The sequence below is a fragment of the Protopterus annectens genome, chromosome 9.part0, assembly GCF_019279795.1.
Source record: "Protopterus annectens isolate FY-2018-M chromosome 9.part0, PAN1.0, whole genome shotgun sequence".
NCBI classification, from domain to species: Eukaryota; Metazoa; Chordata; order Ceratodontiformes; family Protopteridae; genus Protopterus; species Protopterus annectens.
The window spans coordinates 688,972,910-688,998,461 of record NC_056743.1 but is presented as its reverse complement, the minus strand read 5'-3'; the positions used below and the strand labels follow the sequence as shown (position 1 = coordinate 688,998,461).

The following is a 25,552-nucleotide window of genomic DNA, read 5'->3' as shown; positions in this document are numbered from 1 at the left end:
TTTGTGGCTTACGCCACCCCTTTAGTTTGGAGAAACTATGCCCATTATTTTGCTGTGCCTCTGTCGAGCAGTGACACTGAGGTAACCCCTGGGGTGTATCTGCGAACTCCCATCCATTGGTCAAGATTCCGCTTGAACAAGGCCAGCGAGGTGCTCTGCCTCACATAAACTGGGATTTTGTTCCACAGCATAGGGAGTCTTTGGGTGATGAATCTATCCCTCCAACACGTCCTATTAATAACCGTGTCGAGGTTTAAGTCTCCCGCCCTTGTGGCTCTGAGGGATCTGGATTTTTTGAGATGAAGCATGTTCATCAAATCTGGGTTTGACATGGCCTTGTATGTCAGGCACAGGTCACCTCTGAGCAAGCGGTAAGCAACTGAATATAACTGGAGTTCTTTCAGTCGGGCAGCATAAGACAGATTTTTGAGACCCTTTATCCTTTTGGTGAGGAACTTTTGTGGCTTCTCCAGCTGCTGCAAGTGTCAGGTCAGATACATTCCGAATGGGGCATTGTACTCGATCATTGGTCTGATGAGTGATGAGTATAGGGAGACTATGACCTCCCTTGATCTAGATGTGAAACCCTTCATGATGAGGTGGGCAATGCAGAAGGTCTTCCTAACTACTTTAGCAATATGAGTGTCGAATGAAAGGCTACTGTCAACCTGGGTTCCCAGGTCCCTGATAACTTCTTCTGTGATCAGGGGATTGCCACCTATATGGTAGCTAGGGGTAACCTTATTTTTCCCGAAGGGTATGACTATGCATTTCTTAGCATTTAACTTTAGGCCATGGCTCTGGCACCAGTTATCCGTTTCTGTGAGACCCTTTTGAAGGATATCTGTGTCGGATGTGTTTTCAACTTCTGCCGAGTTTGCAGTCATCTGCAAACTTTGTCAGCCATAACCCTCCTTTGTTTGCTTGTACTTCAGAAAAGTAGATGCCAAACAAGAGTGGGCCCAGGACTGAGCCCTGTGGGACACCACTTGTGACAGGCTTTGAGTCTGACATGGCGCTAGCAACTCTGACCCTGTGGGTTCTGTCACTCAGCCAGTTTGCAACCCATCTTGTAATGTATGGGTTTACATTTAAGTTGATGAGTTTTTCAATGATACCTGAGTGGGGTATTGTATCGAAAGCCTTCGCCAGGTCTAGGTAGGCTGTATGGACTGCCTTTCCCTCATCAATGGCCTTGGTGACTGTTTCGAAAAAGTCAGCCAAGTTTAAAAGGCATGATCTGCGTTTGACAAAGCCAAACTGGGTTGGATCCAAAGTCTGCAAATTCCCTATGTCTTTATTTATGAGATCCATTATGATCCTCTCCATGGCTTTGCAGATAAGGCTTGTCAAGCTAATGGGGCGGTAATTTCAGGGTCGGTGGAGGCACCGCCTTTGTGGAGTGGGACCACAGTCACTGTCGCCACTTCCTGGAGTGCATTATCCGGAGGTGAGACTAAGATTAAACAGCTGTCCTAACTGTGGGTTTAATTCCTCATTGAGTTCATGGAGCACACAGCCGGGGACACCATCAGGTCCCATGGATGCTGTGTTCTTTGCCTTGGAGAGAGCAGTTCTCACCTGGGCGTTAGAGATGTTTGGGGCGCTACAATCATTTGGTGTAGATATCTCTCCTTTTGGGGGGGAGAAGTTTGCACTGAACCTGTCAGCCAGTATGTTGGCAATGTCTGTAGGATCAGTAATCTTCACATCATTTTGAACTAATTCTGAGCATATCTGGGAGTTTCCTCCTAGGTTTCTGACATAGCTAAAGAATGCCTTATGGTTGTCTTTAGAGTCCTTAGCTATTTTTTTCTCAAAATTAGCTTTGGATGATTTTATGAGAGCTCTTAGCTTTTTACTTATAGTGATCAGAGGTGTCTTACCTTTTAAGGATTTTGCTCTATCTTGTAGTAGCTTTCTCTTTTTGTTGTAGAGTTTGTTTATGGCTGGGGTCCACCAGACTGGATGGTTGCCTTTGGTACAAAGAGTCTTTGTTTTGCTTGGGATTGCCTGATCCATGCAGCCCTGCAGGTGCTGGTAGAAGGCATTTGTAAGTGATTCAGCGGTTTGAGTAATGTTTACTGGCTCAGGGGCCTTAAAGGAGACCACACTAGTCTTTAGAAGTGTGAAGTCGGCTTTCGAGAAGTTCTTTACTGTGGTCTTTTTCATTTCGGGTGGGGGCGGGATGAGGACCTCCAGCGAGATTAGTTTGTGATCTGATCTCACCAGTGAGGGGTATACTTCCGGCGTTGAACATTGTGCTCCCATATTCGTGATGATGAGATCAAGTATGTTTTCTCCTCTTGTGGGGATGGTGACTAGTTGTTCCATGGCATTTGAGTTTATGAATTCCGGGAACTTCTGGGCTAGAGTGTTTGGGCTTGAGTAGTGTTCCCAGTCTATATTAGGGTAGTTGAAGTCACCTAGTATGATGGTGTTCGGAGATACATTTATCCCCTCCAGTGTTTTCAGTAAGGCCATGTGAGGTTCCTGAGTTTGCGAGGGTGGCCTGTAACATGCTACAAATTGCAGAGCAGTCTTGCCTATGGTTAATTGCACCTGGATGGTTTCCGATGCATCGTGCGTTGCCACCAATCTTGAGGTGTGGGTGTCCTTGATGAATATGGATACCCCTCCTCCTTTCTTGGTATTGTCTGGGTTTTGGGGCGGAGCATGATATGAGGTAAAACCTGATAGTGCTGGGGTGCTCTCAGGAGCCTTGAACCAGGTTTCTGTCACAGCACAGACATCGATGTTCTCCATACTGAGAATGGCCTCGAGTGCGTGCATCTTGAGGTTGAGACTTCTGGCATTGAGCAGCATTACCCTTAGTTTTTTTTTTCTTTGTTGTGTTCTAGGGTGGTAGGTTTAGAATTTGAGCCTTGCCTAAAAAGGCACTATGGGGGTGGCAAGAGCCTTGCCAAAATCCGGAATCCCAGGGTGACAAGTGCAAGCCGTCCCTTAAGCAGCGTGGCTTGTCCAGCATGTCATCCCAGGCAGACAGACATTGGATCCCCTTTGAATGACACCAGAGTTTAAGCCAATTGTTAAAGCTGATCATCTTATCTCTGTATTGTGGCATCATTCTTGGTGAAGGTAGGATACTGCTCAAGGTCAGGGTCATACCTGCTTGGGCTACATAATCAGAGAGCTCCTCTATGTCTCTTTTCATGTAGTCCAAGGAGGTACGTCTCAGGTCGTTAACACCAGCGTGGACAATGATTGAGTCGTACTTGTACCTGCTGTTGAGAGACCTGAGTGCATGTGTTATGTAATTGCCTTGAGACTAAGGAATTTGAATGGATTTTAAGACTAGCTGCTGATTCACATCCAGGAATTAACAGCAAAGTCAGTTTAAAACCAATTTTAACTAGATTACGTAATATTATTAACTGATTTTTTAAAAGTTTTATTATGTTGTTTGCACTTTAAGACTTGTTCGTCACATGATTCTTGGCTGCTAATCATGTGACTTCTAGACCTGTATATAAGCTTCTAGTATGCAGACTTGATTGTATTAGTATTGAAGAAGGGTTCTGCCCAAAAGCTTTGCTTTGTTATTAAAGGTGGTTTTTCCTACAAGTTTGTGTTACTTGCTCCACGTTTTGCAGCTGTTTTTTTGGCCTTCTAGACCTTATCCTAAGGGCCAGAAGGGTGGGAAAATGTGGTTCAGAAAGCCGCAGAGGTTTTCTCAAGATGCACAAAGTGATTCCCCCTCCAGAGGCAGGGGAGGGGTGGTAACTCAGGTAGACGCTGCCCCAGAGGCAGAGGAGGCCCACGTATCCAGGGGGACCATGATTCCTTTCGTGGTTCCCCCTACCTGTGCTCCTGATGGGAGGCCCAACTGTGCTTCTCCAGAGCCATTCGGGGGTCACCTTTCGCTATACCCAGAAGCCTGGCAAGGCATCACCCAGGATGAGTGGGTATTAAAGATAATTTCCGGAGGGTATCATATTCCCTTCTCTTCTCATCCCCCGCCAACCAAGAGAATCCCAGATGCCCCACTCAGTCAAAGAGATTCCGCAGCTTCAGAAGTTCAAAAGCTGCTAGCAAAAGGAGCCATCCAGCATGTCCCCTCAGACCAGCTCGGATTAGGGACTTACTCAAGATTCTTTTTGGTGCTGAAAAGAACAGGGGACCTGAGACTCATCTTGGATCTCAGCCTCTTGAACCTCCATGTAAAAAGGTCCAAGTTCTGAATGGTCGCTTTACAGTCTATTCTCCCATTGTTGGGGAAAGAAGTATGGATGTGCTCCATTGACCTCAAAGATACTTACCACCATATAAAGATCGACAGGGCATCCAGAAGTAATTTACGCCTCCGGCTGGGAGCCAGTCATTTTCAGTTTCGAGCCCTGCCCTTTGGTCTCACCAAATGTATGGCAGTGGTGACAGCTCACTTCAGACGTCAGGGATTCCAAGTGTTTCCATATCTGGACGATTGGCTCCTGTCTGCCACCACCAGGCATCTTCTACTACAGACCAGGGACACCACCATTGTGCTGTGTCAATGATTGGGCATCACACTAAACTGGGAAAAGTCTGCCTTGTTGCCCTCGCAGCGTGTCACTTTTATAGGCGCCGATTTAGATACTGTGCTCATGAGGGCTTTCTTACCACAAGAAATAATTCGGGTTTTGCAACAACAGGTCTACGCGTTGCTTCCACTGAAAAAGGTAAAGGCAAAAATGGTTCTCAAATTGTTAGGGACAATGGCTGCCACAATTATGCTAGTCCCTCTTGCAAGACTACACATGAGGCTCCTTCAGTGGCTGCTCTTTGCCCAGTGGTCCCTACAGCACCTTCTGCTTTTCCATCTTATTATGATTACAGACAAGTGCAAGCAGGATCTACGCTGGTGGCTTCAGACCAGCAATCTCAATGTGGGAAAGCCCTTCGTTCCACCTCCTCCAGTTGCCACGGTGACCATGGATGCCTCCCAGATTGGGTGGGGGGGCATTATCTTGGCAGGACAGTCCAAGGCACGTGGCAAGAGCATGAGATATATTTGCATATCAATGTCTTGGAGATGAGAGCAGTGCTATTAGCGTTGCAAGCACTCCAGAGCTTTCTTCCTCTCGGGACGATTGCAATCCACTCGGACAACATGTCGGTGGTATGGTATCTGAACAAACGGGGGAACCAAGTCGTATCCCCTTTGCAGAGAGGCTATTCGAGTGTGGCAGTGGACAGTGTCTTCCCAACGCTTTCTTGTGGCAACGCACATTCCGGGGAAGTCCAACGTGATTGCCGACAGGTTGAGCAGAGCTATTCTGATGCCTCACGAGTGGTCCCTGAACAAGCAGGTTGCGGAGCAGATTTTCCGCAGATGGGGTCAGCCTTGCTGCGACCTATTTGCCAGTCCCCTCAATACCAAGTGCAGCAGCTACTTCACCCTTATCCCTCGTCAGGGGGAGACACCCAGTGACGCTCTAGTTCACCATTGGCCCTCCGGTCTACTTTATGCCTTCCCACCTGTTCCTCTGATAGCAAAGGTTATTCAGAAAGCACAATTCTTGGAAAGCAGAATGATTCTGATTGCGCCACACTGGCATCGACAAATTTGGTTCCCTTTTCTCCATCCCTGTCTCATGGACGACCCCTGCATCTTGGATCCACAGCCAGACCTATTGACTCGTATGTCAGGGCAGTTCCATCCCTCTCTTCAGACCCTCCAGTTGACAGCTTGGCTACTCCAGTTCCATCACTAGTCAGGCTTCCTCATTTTTCTCCGGAAGTGGTTCATATTATGTCTTCTTCCCATAAGCCTTCGACTAGGAAGATTTATTCCAGTAAATGGAAAAAATTCTCCATCTGGGCTCATGAAAGGCAGATTGATCCTTACACTGCACCAATTTCATCAGTTCTGGAATTTCTCTCCATGCTTTTCAGTCAGGGGTCAGCTGCCGCAACCATTAACGTCCATTTAGTGGCTATCTCCACCTTTCATGTCGCTAATGAACCCAGTCTAATGGAGCATAGACTTTGTAAGGCATTCTTAAAGGGCACTGTGCTGCTTCGACCTCCAGTCTGTGATCTTGTAATGCCATGGGACCTCAGTTTTGTGCTACAGTGTCTCACTTCATCTCCCTTTGAGCCTGCAGCTACTTGTGACTTGAAATATTTATCATGGAAGACTATCTTTTTGGTAGCCATCAGTTCAGCTAGGTGAGTCTCTGAGCTCCAAGCTTTGTCAGTTAGACCTCCTCACTCGGTATTTCACAAGGATAGGGTTTCCCTCAGACCAAATCCTTCCATTATGCCAAAGGTTGCTTCGGTTATTAACCTCAACCAGTCTATTGAGCTGCCTGTATTTTTCCCAGAATTTAAATTCCACCAGCTAGATGTTCATAGACAATTGCGTTTCTATTTACATAGAATGAAGGATCTTAGGAAATCAGATCAGCTATTTGTCTCATTTTCAGACAGTAGACTTGAGTCTCCTGTTTCTAAAGTAACCCTATCCAGATGGATCTCTAGTTGTATTTCCTTCATTTATGCCTCAAGCGGTAAGGAATTACCTTTTAAGGTGAAGGCTCATTCTACACGATTGATGTCTACCTCTACGGCATTTCAGGCCAGGATGTCTATGGATAATATTTGTGCTGCGGCTACATGGGCATCTCCTCACACCTTTATCAGTCACTACAAATTGGATTTGATATCCAGAGGCAGATCTTCTTTTGGTTCCACAGTGCTCAGGAGATTTTTCCACTGAGCCGCCCAAGGTTCAGGTGCTGGGGACGCTGTCCCACGGGTAAGAATGTAGGCGAGATTGGACTACATAACATCAAGAAGTTATGTACTCACCATAACGTTCGATGTATGTAGTCCATCTCGCCTCACATTTTTACTTTCCCTCCCGCCTTCCCCCTCCTGGAGGGCCTAGAGGTTAGTTCTGTTTTCAGTACTCCTTTTGTTGTTGGGCTGATTCTTCCTCTCTATGTGTTGTGTGTGTGGGGTGTGATTGCCTGAGCTTGCAGCAAACAAGATCTGGGGAAAGGGAGCAGTGCAGCATGGGATACCTCTTAACCACGTGCCAATTGAAGACTTCGAGCTAGAGTATGGCTGAGTCCGAGCCGAGTTTCGGCTCCGAACCCACAGGTAAGAATGTGAGCGAGATGGACTACATACATCGAATGTTATGGCGAGTACATAACTTCTTGTTTTTCTGGTGCTGCAGTTTTTAAAGGTTGCTTTTGCACATTTATCAAGACTAAATGACGTTTTAATATTTGGAAAAGTTTTGATAACCTGCAGCTGTGCTTTCAGTTCTTTATCTGATGAGCTATACAGTTTTAAATCATTGACAAAGAGAAGATAAGAAGTCATTAGACATTGTTGCTTTCTAGGAGCCAAATTGTAGCCATGGCCTAAGCTGTTAAGTAAACAGTTTAATGGATTAGTAGCAAGGCAGAATAGCAACGGTGACAGAGTCACCGTGGAATATCCCCCTATGTGGTGATTCTGAATGCCCATAACTTTTTACTTTTTAAGTTGTTTAATGGACAAATTCAGGCCAATAATGCCAATTCCCACTAGCTGTGGACATACCTGTTTCGGCCTTGTTATGGCATCATCCCATGTGCCTCCAATAGAAGAGGTTTACAGTATTACACGGTGGAAATTCTAGCTTGGCTAGATTTTTTCTTGTAGTTTTTACTGACTGGTTTTCTGTGTGACCCAAATTCTTGTCTACGCCACGATCCTCAAACCTGTTGTACTTTTAAGGTTGTACTATATTCATGTCTGAAGTGTGAAGCTTTAAGTATTTTATGTTCAGATATGTTAAATATGTATGGTGAATTGAAAAAGTGTAAATATGTATGAATAATGTACATATTAAACTCTTCTACATAAGAGGTTGAGGTCTGCTTGAATATATATACAGACCTATACTGTAGGATTGTATTTGCTTACAAGTTTTACTAGTTGCACCTAATGAGTTTGATGTCAGACTCTAAATTCTGAACTGGTTGTGTATGTTAAGTCTTTAAATGGAAGCTATGTAAGTAGTGGTAAATATTGTAAATACAGAGCAGTTTTCTTTAATATGACTGCTAAATCTTGATGTAGGCGAGAAACACTCTAGATCTGTAGTTAGTGAAATGTTTGACTTGCCTTGCTTATTTTGACAACAGTTGTAATGCTTTAACTATTATATTGTATCCTAGTTTGGGTCATGGCTATAAAAGACCAGCCCACCAACCCTGTACATAAAACAAATAAGTAAAGCAGGGCACAACTGATTCAGATGCTTTTGCCTTCCCCCACCATATATTTAGGCTTTTATGGTCATGTTTTACACCACATTTGCTGAGTTCTTGTTTCTGTTAGTAACATCTAAGTAATACAGAGAATGGAAATAATGAAATTAAGAAATTAAGGCAAAAGGCAACAAGCTGTGCTATTGTGAACAAGTGAAAGGTTGATGTAATCCCTGACTCTTAGTGGTTTTCCAAACCCATATTTCATATCTGTTCTGAAAAATCTGACCTGGTTGCTAGAACTCATCCCCAAATATCTTGATCATAGGTCATCCACAGAAACCCTGCTCCATCTGAAATATAGTGACGAGTGTAGCCACCCTTTCATATGTACAGTCATCTTTTCATAAGTCAGACAGTAGTTAATCATGGAGGTACAGGGAGGGTAATGACTCCTGTGTATTCAGAAGTCAGAGAGTTGGCTATAGAGGTACAGAAAGGGTATTGACAGTCACTGTCTGCCTCTTGAGACAAGACTCTTATGAGGTATTATTTTTAGTCTTATGGAGGTCAGGCCTACTGATTCACCCAGGAACCTTAAATAAGAAGTTAGATCATTTTCAGTAGGATGACCAAAATATAACTGGCTATCATTGACACTCCCGCTTCTGTCAGTATGGATGATCATGTACATTGGGCAGTGAACTGAGTCACTGGACCACGATCGATGTAGATTTGGGGAGTAGGCATAGCAGGAGGAGGGGCAGTAAACCATAAGAAAGTGGTATCTTAGGTAATGCAAAAAGGGATGAAAATATTAGAAAAGGAGTACAGCTAGACAATATTGGATTGGACGACAATCTTCTGTAGTTTTTAATGGCACACTGACCATGCAAATAAGTTAATAGTGAGTGTGATTTTGTGTGATTTTGGTGTATGCATCTCATACAACCTCATCTCCCTGTAATGTTTGTGAATACTGGTCATAGGTGTAGCCAGCAGTTTTGGAATTGCACATCAACTTGTAAAATAACTTCCAGAATGTGCTACCACCCTTGCTGCAATACAAAGGATCCATGGTTCTGTACAGCATATCTTTTCACTAGTGCAGTAAATTAAAACAATGAGTTGGTAGACTTAAGTGAAGAAAAATAGAATTACCTTATTACCCTACCAGGCATATGTGACATTTGCTTGGCTACACCTGTGATACCTGAAGAACTGATTTGCTGGTCTTTTGGATCCTATTCTGAGTTTCATAAAATGGAGCCTTGAGCCCTTATTTGCCTACTATGTGACCTTGAGCAGGTCACTTAACCAGACATTGCTCCCAGATCACACCTGAAAAGGGACAGTGTATCCAGTGGGCTTCCCTGGTTAATAAATGATTATTATTATTAATAATACATTCCAGGATCTTGCCACCTCACAAGTAATATTTCCTTATGTTCCCCCTTCTTCCTGCCACCCATGTCCTCATTTCTCTAACTCTTCTCTGTTTAACTCCATTTTTCCATAAACATTGTAGTTATGTCTATATCACATCCCTTTTCACTTCTCTTCTGTTCTCTAATGTCTGTGTGCCAAACTAAGTCTTTCCTAATAACCAAGACCATCCATATCCTTAACCCCTTTGGTAAAACTTTCTACCATCCTAATTTCCTTTCATCTAAGTGACCTCCATAACTGCACACAGCTCCAGATATGTTAGCATTACCAGTTCAGTGCTCTGTACAATAGAAAGAACACTTCCCTCTCTGAAATATATTGCCTTTGCTGTGCACCTCAGCATCGTATTTGTTACTTTTACCACCTTTTCATGCTACTCAGCAAGATTTCATCTTAGGGGTAACTGTCATTTCCTAATTATTTTCATCCTCAGTTCTGCTTAAAGTAACACAACAGTATTTAGAACTTTTTAAGCATTAAATTCCAGCTACTGTTTTTTGGTAACCATTTGAAATATTAGGCCACACTAAAGTGAGTCCTGAAACATGGAGACAGAATTGCTGAAAAACAGAAGCACACATACTACATCTGTGATTGGTACTTTGCAGAAATTCCCTTTTCCCCGAAGTATGGAGATGCCTGAGTTGGTATATATAAGTCAAGATTTGCTCTTCTTCTGTAGTTTTGGACTTTTCTCTTCTGTATGTCAGCAATTGGAATTAACAAGTGGTGACATTTCAATAAGGAGACTTTTTGTTTTGTTTTTTTTTTGCATTTGTACTCTTCTTTGCCAGTGGAGCCTATTGATCATTCATCCCTCTGTTGGGATGTTGAATCATACATTCATCATCACAGGTGCGCGGATCGGCCAAGAGATGATATCATTCAGGTATCCATCATGGGTGGTTCAAGATACCTGTTTTTAACATGTCGCCCTACAACCTTTGTGCACCTGCTCTATTCCTTTCCTAACTTTTTCCTTATTGCTGTACCAGAGTTTCTCCAGAGTATTTAGATTTTGCCACCTTTCTATGTTATTGGACATTGTGTTTTCTATCTGTCTGATATGTAACTTCCTGTAATCCCAAGTGTTTGTGGTGAAGCCTGTTCCAGTGCTACTCCAGGGATGATAAACCATACAGTGGTGTGGTCATGGTTGTATGGTTCTTTTGAGTTCAGCCTACATCATTTGTACTACATATGTTAGAATTAGGTCAAGGAATTACCTTACTTTATTAAGTACCTAATTGTGTGCGTCAGGCTAGCTTTTATTCACTGCTACTGCTGCTCCTCTGTCCTTTTTAAATCTCGATGTGGGCACTTCCCATTTCATTGCTAATGAAAGATTAGCCCCCTCCCCCGAGTATGGTTCTCCTCCCCTTTACTATCCTACTGGTTCTGCTTTTGAGTCTGTCATTACTACTTTTTCCAATATTTGATGGTCTGGGTACTGTAGTTGCCTGATGGCTTGTTTGCTTCCTGTCCAAACTCAAGGCCACCATACCATTTCTGTTATCCTTTTCTTCATCACTATTAGTCACTCCCATAGTTGCCTTTCATTCCATGTAAAATATATATGCTACTTATCCACCTTTGCTCCTGCAATATCTTCTCTACATTTCAGTTTCATTGATCGCACCCCTTATCCTTCACAGAAAAGGTGGAAAAAACATGTAGTTCAACAAGGAGTTGAATGCTGGGTAACCTTTTGATGTGCTGCATCTTTTTGGATGATGATCACTGGAATGTAAGTTTATGCACATGGAAGGTAAATGTCAAATATCTTTGTCACAGCTGGGTATTTACAGTGAGATTTGTCTTTCAGAATGTTTCCTTTGAAGTGAATCCTGGTGAGATCACAGCACTAGTGGGGCCCTCTGGAGGTGGAAAGTCAACCTGTGTGGGTCTCCTGGAACGATTTTACGAACCAAATTCTGGAGAGATCTTGCTGGATGGAAAGTCTTTACATGAATATGACCACAAATACTTGCATTCAAAGGTAAAATGTTATGGTTTCTTTTGTCTTTGTTCAGAAAGGAGGATTGCTTTGTATTGGCAATACTAGACACTAGCTTAGTATCAGAAGTAAAGTACAGTTGTGTAAAATCTTACCATAACAGTAGATGTCCTTCGCTTTTGCAGTATTCTTAACTTCAGGGATCTCTTGCCCAGGGCATCCTGACATTTCGCCAGTATACAAAAGTCTATAATGATCTTGCATGCGCCGTATATCACACACATGCTCCCAGCACAGAACGTAGGGCATAAAAGTGATGTATGCACAAAGTTACCCAGAACTTCTTTGTTGCCACTCCAAATGCCATTATTGCTCATTGGTCTGAATGCCTTGTTGCTGTGCTGCATACTTAGCGATCAGATAAGTGCCCCATTGGGGTTATTTTTTTTTCTTTTCTTTGGTCTTTTATTTTATTTTGCTTACCTAGAGTTCGTGTCATCTAAGAAGGGAAAATGTCAGTGTGGAAGGCAGATTCCCCTTAAGGATTGTTATACAGTGTCGCTTTTGTTTGGGTGCTTCCCATGACCATACCTCTTGTAGTATCTGTAAGGATTTATGCCTAAGACACTCAGAAGCTGATGTTCTTTGTGTTTCACTGTTGCAGTCATTACATTTGGGTTATCAGCTTGCAGGTAGCCCTCAGTTGGCCTGATTAACAAAGTCTTGGGTCCTGCATCGGTTGCTGTCCCTTCTTCCATGATGTCAGGTCATCAGGGGTAAAAAACATGCAGCCGACACCATTACACCAGTTTTTCTTGTCGTGCTGTGCCCGAAGCAGAAGCAGTTCGCAAGTGCTGGTCGGCTGACTCCTGATATTTTTCGTTTTCGAGTTTCAGAACCGAAGTCTTCAACTAAAGCTAAGTACCCCATTGGGGAAACTTTTCCTTGCTCCTTACCAATGTCAGTAAAAGTTAATAATTGCATTACTTGTGGAAAGCAAATACCTCATAAAGATTTTCATTCGTACTGTATTCCTTGCCTAGACCCTGACCACGACGTACCTTGCTGTCGGTTTTGTGCTTTATTTAATCAGCGCACTATCCGTCGTCGGTATATTTTCGCCTCTAAATATTTCTGTTCTCGGTTTAATTATCCAGAAATGTCGTCGGTTAGCCATCTGATTACTGGGATTCCGAAAAAACACAAAGATAAAGACAGAGACAGGCCGCCGAGGTCCAAAACAGACGACGACGCTTCTCCTAAGCCAGTCGCCAGTTCGCTGGTAGTCAGTGAGGCGCTTTCGCAGCCCCTGATACCCACTACTTCTGATTCGCATGCCTCTAATGAGACCCATTTGGAGTCCGGTATGCCGTGAGATGCCTCAATTATGGAACCCGTGGATGTCTCTACCTTGGATGGGTCTGGGGCCGCTGTGCAGGCACCGGCTTCTGAGGGTGTATTCAGGCCTACGGACTTGCATATTAAACCAACGCCTCCTTCTTCTCTTAGGCCTAAATCTCGAACAATGCCTAAAAAAAATGACGCCCAGGCCACATGCTCAGGCCTCTATGCCTAAAAAGTAAATGATAAGAATGGCTGAAGATCTAATAACTTTAATCAGGGGTAGCCAATCCCTCCTTTCTAAGAGGCCTAGAACTGAAGTGGCTTATGAATCTTCTGACCAGGATTCTGTTTTTTCTTATTCTTCTGATGATCTGGATTTACCCCTATCTACTTATGAGGATTCTGATACGGAGGACTCCATTCCCTCTGCTTCCCCTCCAGAGGATTTTTCTTTTGGGGAAACCTTACATACTCTAAGGGAGCATTTCCACTGGGAAAACCAGGATTTTTCTGATTCAAAAAAGAGGCTTAGGGATTTCTTACTCCTACCTCAGCATAGGCCTTTAGCTATTCCTCCTGTACTAGACATTGTTGATGATGCTTTTTTGGAATCTAGTTTGGCCTCTTATTCTTTGCCTCCTGCTCCCAGAAAACCAAACAGATACTACAGGGTCCCTGAGTCGCACAAGTTCCTTTTAAAAATCCTATTGCAGATCCAGAGACTGTTTCACAAGGGCCCAAGGGTATTAAGGCTTCTACTGCTAAAAATCCTACCCCTTCTGATAGAGACTCCAGGGTGCTGGATAGATGGGGTAAGAAGGTTTAGACTTCTGCAACCTTGGCAATTAGGGCTTTAAACTGTCAGTTTCATGTGTTAAAGTATCAGCAACATGTTATTGGATTGCTTAAACAGAAAATAATGCTGATTCCTGACTGTGTGGAAAATAAAAGAATTACAGGATTTAATGCATTCTGCTGAACAAGTTGGAAAACATACTTTGCAATGTGGTTTTGATTCTTTAGAGGCCTCTTGCAGTGTCTCTGTTACTGGGTCTGTGCTCAGAAGGCATGCTTGGCTTAAGGAGCAATCTTTGCCTGATCATGTTAAAGCTAAATTGCTGGATGCTCCCTTAAATCAGGACCACCTGTTTGGCAACAAGGCTGAGGAAGTTCTTAAAAAGATGGAAGATAAAGCTAAATTTATGCTAACTGTTAAAGATTTCTTACAAGTTCAACCTCCTAGGTTTAGTAGGCACTGGCCATTAAAGAACTGGTCCTTTCCAGCCCCTTCCAGGTCTTCTCAAGCCAACCCCAGACACAGCAAAACCCCCAGGTTTCAGTCTCAGGGGACACACAGGACTAAGCAGTGGGGGGCCTCCACTTCCAAATCGGGGAGTAATAAGACTTCCCCCTATGGTAAACTGTCTCAATGACTTCCTTTTAAAATTTCCAAGCACTTATCAACTGACTGCCCCTTTGGGGGGGAAGATTGCTCTTCATGCAGAGAACTGGAAACTCATTACCCAGGACAAATGGGTTTTAAATATAGTGTCCCAGGGATACAGATTTCACTTCCACACATTGCCAACTCCAGGCGGGTGGGCGGACCTACCCCCAAATCAATGGGCAGAGGCCCAAAAACAAGTACTTTCTCTCTTAAGCATGGGGGCTATTCAGCTGGTACCAGAAGAGGAAAGGGGACAAGGTTTCTACTCGAGACCTTTCCTGGTACCCAGAAAAGACAATTCATGGCGTCCTATCATGGACCTGTCTACTCTAAACACCTTTTTGGAGATTCCAAAATTCAAGATGCTGACTCTTCACCAATTAATTCCTATGCTAGGCAAAGATGCCTGGTTGGCAACACTAGATTTAAAAGAAGCATACCTGCACATCCCAATCAGGGAATCTTGCAGAAGATAGCTACGCTTCAAAGCAGGCTACACATGCTATCAGTTCTCTGCACTGCCCTTTGGCTTTTCTACTGCGCCCAGGGTATTCACAAAGTGCCTAGCTCCAGTTATTGCATTTTGCAGGCAAAGAAATATTCAAATATACCCATACCTGGACAATTGTCTAATTCAGGCAGAAAGCCAGGACATACTTTTGAATTATCTGGCCTTTGTACAAAGGGTTCTAACTTGTCTGGGGTACACCATAAACAAAAAGAAATCGCACCTGGTACCTTGTCAACAAATTATATTCCTGGGAGCAAGCTTGAATACATCTTCCCAGATGGCCTACCTCATGCCAGAGAAACAAATTCATTTGACAACCTACTTCAAACAAGTGGCCACAAAAACCCTGCTATCTGCAAGACAAATACTGCAAGCCTTGGGGTTCATGGCCTCCTGCATTCTTCTAATTCCATATGCAAGACTGCATATGAGGAAACTGCAATGGTATCTAAAAAGCCTATGGTATCAACATTCTCAGGATCTAGAAGCAATGATTCCTATCATACCTTGCCTACGCTTAGAGTTCCTTTGGTGGGCAGAGGCCTGCCACCAAAACAAGGGACTATCTTTATACCACCCCCTGCCGCCCAAACCCTAACAACAGACGCATCAGACTATGCATGGGGAACTCATCTGACAGGGAAGTGCATTCAGGACAAATGGAACCCAAGTCAAATGCACCTGCATATCAATCAAAAAGAAATGTTAGCTGTACAGAATGCTCTGATAGCCTTCAAGGACCACATTCTTCCAGGACAACTAATGGTAAAGACGGACAACACCACTGTTATGTGGTACATAAACAAGCAGGGGGGGGTACACATTCTTACCCCCTCTGCAGTCTAGCCATGGCATTGTGGAACACAGCATTGAGCTACCAAGTGCACCTACAAGCTCAATTCCTGCCTGGAAAGTTAAATACACTGGCAGACAGCCTAAGCAGAAACCTCATGGACCCACACGAGTGGAAACTGGAACCAAGGATTTTCAACATGTTGACAAGCAAATGGGGCAGCCCAGATATAGACCTGTTTGCCTCTCCCCAGAACTACCAATTGGACAAATTTTGCACAAGGACTCCCCACAAACAAGCCTGGAAAGTGGATGCTCTGTCTTTCAGCTGGAAAAACCGATCACCTTTCCCCCTCTGCCTCTGCTCTCCAAAATACTACTAAAAATCAAACAGGACAAACCAAGGATGATTTTGATTGCTCCAGACTGGCCACGCCAACACAGGTACCCCCTCCTGCGCAGTGTGTCATGGTTATCCCCATGGCACCTGCCTCAGACTCCTTCCCTGTTGTCTCAGCAGGAGAACCAGATTCTGCACCCTCACCTTCTAACACTGAACCTTGCAGCCTGGCTAATTACATAATCGCTCCTTTACTATCCCTCAGTAAACCTGTGATGGATATAATATATAATATATATTGCCAATATACCAAAACACTTGTTCCCATAATAAGTGTCCAGGCTCTTCTTAAAAATATCTAAACTAGTACTTACTTTAATGTAACTTGGTAGTCTGTTCCATGCATCAGCTACTCTGTCAGAGAACCAATTAGTACACTTTTCATTCCTATAGAATCTTCTACATAGGTTGTCTGATGATTCTGTAGTAATTTTTGATAACCCCAAACATTCCCAGAGGTAGTTGTGTCTAAATGCCCTGTATACCTGAATAAGATCTCCTCTTAGATATCTGTAAGAGACACTGTACAAGTTCAGATATTTTAGTGTTTCATAATAACTTAAATTTTCACATCCATGGAATGCCCTTGGTATATTTCTGCTGTAGTCTTTCCAGTTTCCATATTATTATTCCGGGTCTTTATCTCACAGTCAAAACATGATATACCCGAGTGCAATAACATCGACACATATTATGCGAACTGTAAGAAAGCTGAAAGACTAAAATGACAAAATTCATCACATTGAATTACCATGGTTTGCAAATATGAACGAAATTACATTTCTTAATCATTTGTAATGACTAGGAAATGTAATTCCATTCATGTTGGCCAACCATGATAATTTGATGTGATGAATTTAGTTGTTTAGGTGTTTGGCTTTCTTGCAGTTCGCTTAATATGTGTCAATGTAATGGCAGTTGGGTATATCACATTTCGATTGCGTGATATAGACCCGTTATTCCATACTCAAGTTTAGGTGTAATGTAACTAACAAACAATGACTTTATTATTTTATTCCCAGACTTTATAAATCTTTAATGCCCTTGGTATATTTCCGCTGTACTCTTTCCAGTTTCCATATTGTTATTCCAGGTCTATATCACACAGTCGAAACATGATATACCCGAGTGCAATAAAATCAATACATATTCCGCGAACTGTAAGAAAGCCAAAACACCTAAATGACGAAATTCATCACATTGAATTACCATGGTTGGCAAACATGAATGGAATTACATTTCGCAATCATGTATGATGGCCAACCATGGTAATTCGATGTGATGAATTTCGTCGTTTAGGTGTTTCGGCTTTCTTACAGTTTGCATAATATGTGTTGATGTGATGGCACTCGGGTATATAGACCCATGCAGCTATCTGTCTTATCAAGAGTACATCAATACCTAGTCGTACTAATTTATTGATCAGTGTTTTGTGTATGACACTATCAAATGCTGAAGTTAAATCTAAATAAATTACATCACAGCACAATTTTTCATTCATAACTGTTATTATATTGTTATAGAACATCATGTTACAGGTGGTAATAGATCCGTTTTCAACGGATTCACTTTGAATCATCGAATGTTCAGAACATCGACGTTCTGATCATCGAGACCAGAACATCGATGTTCAGAACATCGAAGGTTCAAAGTGAACCATAAAAACAACAAAAAAATCACAAACACTTGCACCCCATGTTGGGGCCCCCACACACCCTACTTTAATATTTCAACTCCGAGATTGCAGTACAGTGGGGTAAGGGAAATCTCCCGTTTACTGCTATATGTGGTAGGGCTAAACGGGAGATTTCCCGTACTCTACCTGCAAAGCCAACACTCAGATGGCACACACACACAACATGCAGGGCACCTTGCTGCCCTGCATACATACCCAGCATTCCACAATTTCCACTCTACAACCTTTTGAGCCTGCAGCTACTACCGAGTTGAAATATTTATCATGGAAGACTGCTTTTTGTTGGCCATTACCTCTGCAAGAAGGGTTTCTGAGTTGCAGGCCCTTATGGCGGTTGAGCCTTTCTTAATTTTCCATAAGGATAGGGTATCTTTACGTACTAATCCTTCCTTTATGCCTAAAGTGGTTTCTAGTGTGGCTTTAAACCAAACTATTCATTTGCCTACTTTTTATGCAAACCCCCAAAATAAAGGGGAACAGATTTTGCACACTTTAGATGTACACAGGCAGTTGCGATATTATTTGGACAGAACTCAAGGGTTCAGGCAGTCTCAGCAGTTATTTGTTTCTTTTGCTTTGAGTTCTCAGGGCAAGCCTGTGTCAAAACAAACTATTTCTAAGTGGATTGGGTTTGCATTGCTTTCTGTTATTCCCATCATGGCAAGGAGATTCCAGCTGGGATTAGGCCTCATTCCACTAGGGCTACTGCCACCTCGACAGCTTTTTTGAGGGGGGTGGCAACTAAGGATATTTTGGAGGCAGCTACTTGGAGTTCAGTGCATACTTTCTCTAGGCATTATCACCTACCACTTTATTCTAAATCTAGGGCTGGTTTTGCCACTGCTGTTTTGCAGGGCATTTTGGCAGCTCCTGCTTCCTTATAGTGTGGCCATCCTCCCTTACCTCTGCTTTGGGATTCTACCCAAGTGTAAGGACTGCAGCAATGTGAGATGAAGAACATAGTACAGTTTTGTACCTACCATAAATGTAGATGTTCAAGATCCACATTGCTGCAGTCCAATTTACCCTCCCTCCTTCCCCTCTGTAGTTAGAGGCGGTTGTGTGGGTTGGGTTGTCAATATGGTGTACATTGTATATATTGTACATATTTTTAGTGCTAGGATGGTTGGTTGTTTGTTTGCTGTCTTTTGGTTTTGACCTTTCTTTTAGGGTCTTCTGACATCTGGGGCAAGAAAAGACTGAGGATATGACGTCGGTCATGCGCATTTGTACCCTGACGTCCTGGTGTCAGTCAAATGCGCCTTGACCAACGTCAGCCTTATACTTTGATATTCGGGCCGACCGAGGACAGCGGACTACCCAAGTGTAAGGACTGCAGCAATGTGGATCTTCGAACATCTACATTTATGGTAGGTACAAAACTGTACTTTTCATGTGTTAAAGTGTCAGCAACATGTTATTGGATTGCTTAAACAGAAAATAATGCTGATTTCTGACTGCGTGGAAAATAAAAGAATTACAGGATTTAATGCATTCTGCTGAACAAGTTGGAAAACATACTTTGCAATGTGGTTTTGATTCTTTAGAGGCCTCTTGCAGTGTCTCTGTTACTGGGTCTGTGCTCAGAAGGCATGCTTGGCTTAAGGAGCAATCTTTGCCTGATCATGTTAAAGCTAAATTGCTGGATGCTCCCTTAAATCAGGACCACCTGTTTGGCAACAAGGCTGAAGAAGTTCTTAAAAAGATGGAAGATAAAGCTAAATTTATGCAAACTGTTAAAGATTTCTTACAAGTTCAACCTCCTAGGTTTAGTAGGCACTGGCCATCTAAGAACTGGTCCTTTCCAGCCCCTTCCAGGTCTTCTCAAGCCAACCCCAGACACAGCAAACCCCCCAGGTTTCAGTCTCAGGGGGCACACAGGACTAAGCAGTGGGGGGCCTCCACTTCCAAATCTGGGAGTAATAAGACTTCCCCCTATGGTAAACTGTCTCAATGACTTCCTTTTAAATTTCCAAGCACTTATCAACTGACTGCCCCTTTGGGGGGGGAAGATTGCTCTTCATGCAGAGAACTGGAAACTCATTACCCAGGACAAATGGGTTTTAAATATAGTGTCCTAGGGATACAGATTTCACTTCCACACATTGCCAACTCCAGGCGGGTGGCCGGACCTACCCCCAAATCAATGGGCAGAGGCCCAAAAACAAGTACTTTCTCTCTTAAGCATGGGGGCTATTCAACTGGTACCAGAAGAGGAAAGGGGACAAGGTTTCTACTCAAGACCTTTCCTGGTACCCAGAAAAGACAATTCATGGCGTCCTATCGTGGACCTGTCTACTCTAAACACCTTTTTGGAGATTCCAAAATTCAAGATGCTGACTCTTCACCAATTACTTCCTATGCTAGGCAAAGATGCCTGGCTGGCAACACTAGATTTAAAAGAAGCATACCTGCACATCCTAATCAGGGAATCTTGCAGAAAATAGCTACGCTTCAAAGCAGGCTACACACGCTATCAGTTCTCTGCACTGCCCTTTGGCTTATCTACTGCGCCCAGGGTATTCACAAAGTGCCTAGCTCCAGTTATTGCATTTTGCAGGCAAAGAAATATTCAACTATACCCATACCTGGACAATTGTCTAATTCAGGCAGAAAGCCAGGACATACTTTTGAATCATCTGGCCTTTGTACAAAGGGTTCTAACTTGTCTGGGGTACACCATAAACAAAAAGAAATCACACCTGGTACCTTGTCAACAAATTATATTCCTGGGAGCAAGCTTGAATACATCTTCCCAGATGGTCTACCTCATGCCAGAGAAACATATTCATTTGACAACCTACTTCAAACAAGTGGCCACAAAAACCCTGCTATCTGCAAGACAAATACTGCAAGCCTTGGGGTTCATGGCCTCCTGCATTCTTCTAATTCCATATGCAAGACTGCATATGAGGAAACTGCAATGGTATCTAAAAAGCCTATGGTGTCAACATTCTCAGGATCTAGAAGCAATGATTCCTATCATACCTTGCCTACGCCTAGAGTTCCTTTGGTGGGCAGAGGCCTGCCACCAAAACAAGGGACTATCTTTACACCACCCCTGCCGCCCAAACCCTAACAACAGACGCATCAGACATGCATGGGAAACTCATCTGACAGGGAAGTGCATTCAGGACAAATGGAACCCAAGTCAAATGCACCTGCATATCAATCAAAAAGAAATGTTAGCTGTACAGAATGCTCTGACAGCCTTCAAGGACCACATTCTTCCAGGACAACTAATGGTAAAGACGGACAACACCACTGTTATGTGGTACATAAACAAGCAGGGGGGTACACATTCTTACCCCCTCTGCAGTCTAGCCATGGCATTGTGGAACACAGCATTGCGCTACCAAGTGCACCTACAAGCTCAATTCCTGCCTGGAAAGTTAAATACACTGGCAGACAGCCTAAGCAGAAACCTCATGGACCCACACGAGTGGAAACTGGAACCAAGGATTTTCAACATGTTGACAAGCAAATGGGGCAGCCCAGATATAGACCTGTTTGCCTCTCCCCAGAACTACCAATTGGACAAATTTTGCACAAGGACTCCCCACAAACAAGCCTGGAATGTGGATGCTCTGTCTTTCAGCTGGAAAAACCGATCAGTCTGTGCCTTCCCCCTTCTGCCTCTGCTCTCCAAAATACTACTAAAAATCAAACAGGACAAACCAAGGATGATTTTGATTGCTCCAGACTGGCCACGCCAACACAGGTACCCCCTCCTGCGCAGTGTGTCATGGTTATCCCCATGGCACCTGCCTCAGACTCCTTCCCTGTTGTCTCAGCAGGAGAACCAGATTCTGCACCCTTACCTTCTAACACTGAACCTTGCAGCCTGGCTAATTACATAATCGCTCCTTTACCATCCCTCAGTAAACCTGTGATGGATATAATATATAATATATATTGCCAATATACCAAAACACTTGTTCCCATAATAAGTGTCCAGGCTGTTCTTAAAAATATCTAAACTAGTACTTACTTTAATGTAATTTGGTAGTCTGTACCATGCATCGGCTACTCTGTCAGAGAACCAATTAGTACACTTTTCATTCCTATAGAATCTTCTACATAGGTTGTCTGATGATTCTGTAGTAATTTTTGATAACCCCAAACATTCCCAGAGGTAGTTGTGTCTAAATGCCTTGTATACCTGAATAAGATCTCCTCTTAGATATCTGTAAGAGACACTGTACAAGTTCAGATATTTTAGTGTTTCATAATAACTTAAATTTTCACATCCATGGATGCCCTTGGTATATTTCTGCTGTAGTCTTTCCAGTTTCCATATTATTATTCCGGGTCTTTATCTCACAGTCAAAACATGATATACCCGAGTGCAATAACATCGACACATATTATGTGAACTGTAAGAAAGCTGAAAGACTAAAATGACAAAATTCATCACATTGAATTACCATGGTTTGCAAATATGAACGGAATTACATTTCTTAATCATTTGTAATGACTAGGAAATGTAATTCCATTCATGTTGGCCAACCATGATAATTTGATGTGATGAATTTAGTTGTTTAGGTGTTTCGGCTTTCTTGCAGTTCGCTTAATATGTGTCAATGTAATGGCAGTTGGGTATATCACATTTCGATTGCGTGATATAGACCCGTTATTCCATACTCAAGTTTAGGTGTAATGTAACTAACAAACAATGACTTTATTATTTTATTCCCAGACTTTATAAATCTTTAATGCCCTTGATATATTTCCGCTGTACTCTTTCCAGTTTCCATATTGTTATTCCAGGTCTGTATCACACAGTCGAAACATGATATACCCGAGTGCAATAAAATCAACACATATTCCGCGAACTGTAAGACAGCCAAAACACCTAAATGACGGAATTCATCACATTGAATTACCATGGTTGGCAAACATGAATGGAATTACATTTCGCAATCATGTATGATGATTAGGAAATGTAATTCCATTCATGATGGCCAACCATGGTAATTCGATGTGATGAATTTCGTCGTTTAGGTGTTTTGGCTTTCTTACAGTTTGCATAATATGTGTTGATGTGATGGCACTCGGGTATATAGACCCGTTATTCCTTACTCTAGTTTGGGTCTAATGTAACTAACAAACAATGACTTCATTTTTTTTCCCTAGACTTTATAAATATTTTTATACAACCTGTAGTTCTTTAACTATTATTAACCAACTGGTTGACATGATTAGAAAAACTCACAGCTGAATCTACCCATATATCCAGGTCCTTAAATGAGTCTACGGTTTCAATCACTGTGTGCTGTATTAAATATTTGGGTCTATATCACTTCATCAAATATGTGAATGTCAAACGCTCACATGAGCAAATATTCAAGTACTTGAAGTTTATGAATTGTTTTTGCAGTACAGTGAAGATCGGGATTTTTGCCCTTTCCTCACTGTAGTGTGATCTCGGAGTAGGAATGAGTAGGAATATATATTTAGCAGGGAATACAGTTTTTGAGTACGTGAATATTCGTTCATGTGAGCATTCAGTATTCATGTATTCGATGATGTGATACAGACACAAATATTTACCTTTCAATTTATGTCTCCCAAATCTCATATGCTTAGTTTATGATGCATTTATATTATTCTCCTGTGCCCAAATGGTCAATTTAGTCAAGTTATTTTGCAGATATGCCTTATCTGTAACACATGTAATCAGTTTACCCAATTTCAGGTTGTCTGCATATAGGCGTAGAACACCTCAGATGAAAAAGTTTGGGCTGAAAGATACAATCTAAACAAGTAAGGGCCTAGGACAGAGTCCTGTGGGACATCCTGACTGTAACCAAGGATTTCACCTATCCAGTTGCTGTATGATACTTGCCATGTCCTATTTGTAAGCCATGCAGCTATCCGTCTTATCAAGAGTACATCAATACCTAGTCGTACTAATTTATTGATCAGTGTTTTGTGTATGACACTATCAAATGCTGAAGTTAAATCTAAATAAATTACATCACAGCACAATTTTTCATTCATAACTGTTATTATATTGTTATAGAACATCATGTTACAGGTGGTAATAGATCCGTTTTCAACGGATTCACTTTGAATCATCGAATGTTCAGAACATCGACGTTCTGATCATCGAGACCAGAACATCGATGTTCAGAACATCGAAGGTTCAAAATAAACCATAAAAACAACAAAAAAATCACAAACACTTCGCCCCCCCTGCACCCCCCATGTTGGGGGCTGTGCCCCCCACACCCCCCTACTTTAATATTTCAACTCCGAGATTGCAGTACAGTGGGTTAAGGGAAATCTCCCGTTTACCACTATATGCGGTAGGGCTAAACAGGAGATTTCCTGTACTCTACCTGCAATGTCAACACTCAGATGGCACACACACACACAACATGCAGGGCACCTTGCTGCCCTGCATACATACCCAGCATTCCACAATTTCACTTACCTGGCACTTCCACTTTAAACCTTCAATGTTCTGGTCTCGATGATCAGAACGTCGATGTTCTGAACATTCGATTAATTTAAAATGAACCCGTTTTCAACATATGCATGCTGCTATATGGTTTCAAGTCCCAACCTATCCATTTCTGACAATAACTTATCCAATATTACCTTTGCCATTATTTTTCCAGGGTCTATGACTCTGGGTTTGTCTTAGTCCCCTTTCCCTTAAAGACAGGTTTAATAAGTGCATGTCTCCAATCTTGAGGAATCTCCCTATATTTATATCACCTAGTGAATAATAGATATAATGGTACTGTAAGTTCTTGCTGAAGTGTTCTCAGGTCATTGTTACTAATTCCATCTCTTCCCTGTGCTTTGTTTGGATCCAGTTTGTGCAGTTCTTTTTCAGTATAATCTAATTGTATTCCAGTATCTGGGGTTACCTGGATGTCACTAGGACAACTTATCACCCCTTTTGTGGAGCCAAACTATTTTGCATAAGATTTTGTAAATGTATCTATAATCTCTTGTGTCTTGAGAATAAATTTTAGAATCTGCACACAGTTTATCAATTTGTGTGTCTTTACTCCTTCCATATCTTATGTATCTATAAAAAGGTTTCCCATTATGCTCAATATATTTATATAAATGTTCTTTAAATTTTTCTTGATCTTGTATCACACTGTGCTTAATCTGTTTGTCCAGCTTGTTTTTCAGTTTTCAAAGTTGTAGTTCGACCTCTCTTCCATTTCTTATATTTTTTTGTCTCACCTTAATCAGATATCTTGTTCTTATGGAAGTATATTTCCCTGATGTTGTATGCCTAGATCCTGATGTTAAACATTTTTTTTGTTTTTTTGCATTTAATTTCTCTTTCAAAACTTTCCACATTCCACTGAACACCTCACTTCAATTAGTTTTACATAGTGACTGTTTTGTTTCCATGTAATCAGTAATTACTCTTCTGTGCATTCACTTAGGTTTCAGTTTGGCAGAATTATCTATAAACAAATTAAACTTTATAACCCCATGATCACTGCACATCAATGGTGGTAAAACTTGACTTGAAGTTACAGTAATTTCTTTGGGAACACAAAATGTCCAATATTTTCCGTCCCCTGGTAGTTTTTTTTTTTTTTTTTTTTTTTTTTTTTACAATCTGAAGCAGTTGTTGCTCCTGAATATGCACTGTGAATAATTTCCTTACCAAAGTTGTTGAATCAATATTATTCCAGTCTGCTTCTGGTAGATTGAAGTCCCCAGTTAATATTATTCTTCCCTCCTGTGTTTCATGTAAGAAATGTATGA

General features: G+C 42.2%; 1 protein-coding gene across 1 annotated transcript in view; it reads left to right on the top strand.

Annotated features, from left to right (window-relative positions):
* Positions 1 to 25,552, top strand: part of LOC122810568 (antigen peptide transporter 2-like) — a 222,326-nt gene that overhangs the window by 135,377 nt on the left and 61,397 nt on the right. The window contains exon 12 of the mRNA XM_044082148.1: positions 11,485 to 11,658. Coding sequence (XP_043938083.1) covers positions 11,485 to 11,658 — 174 coding nt within the window. The remainder of the gene's footprint in view (positions 1 to 11,484; positions 11,659 to 25,552) is intronic.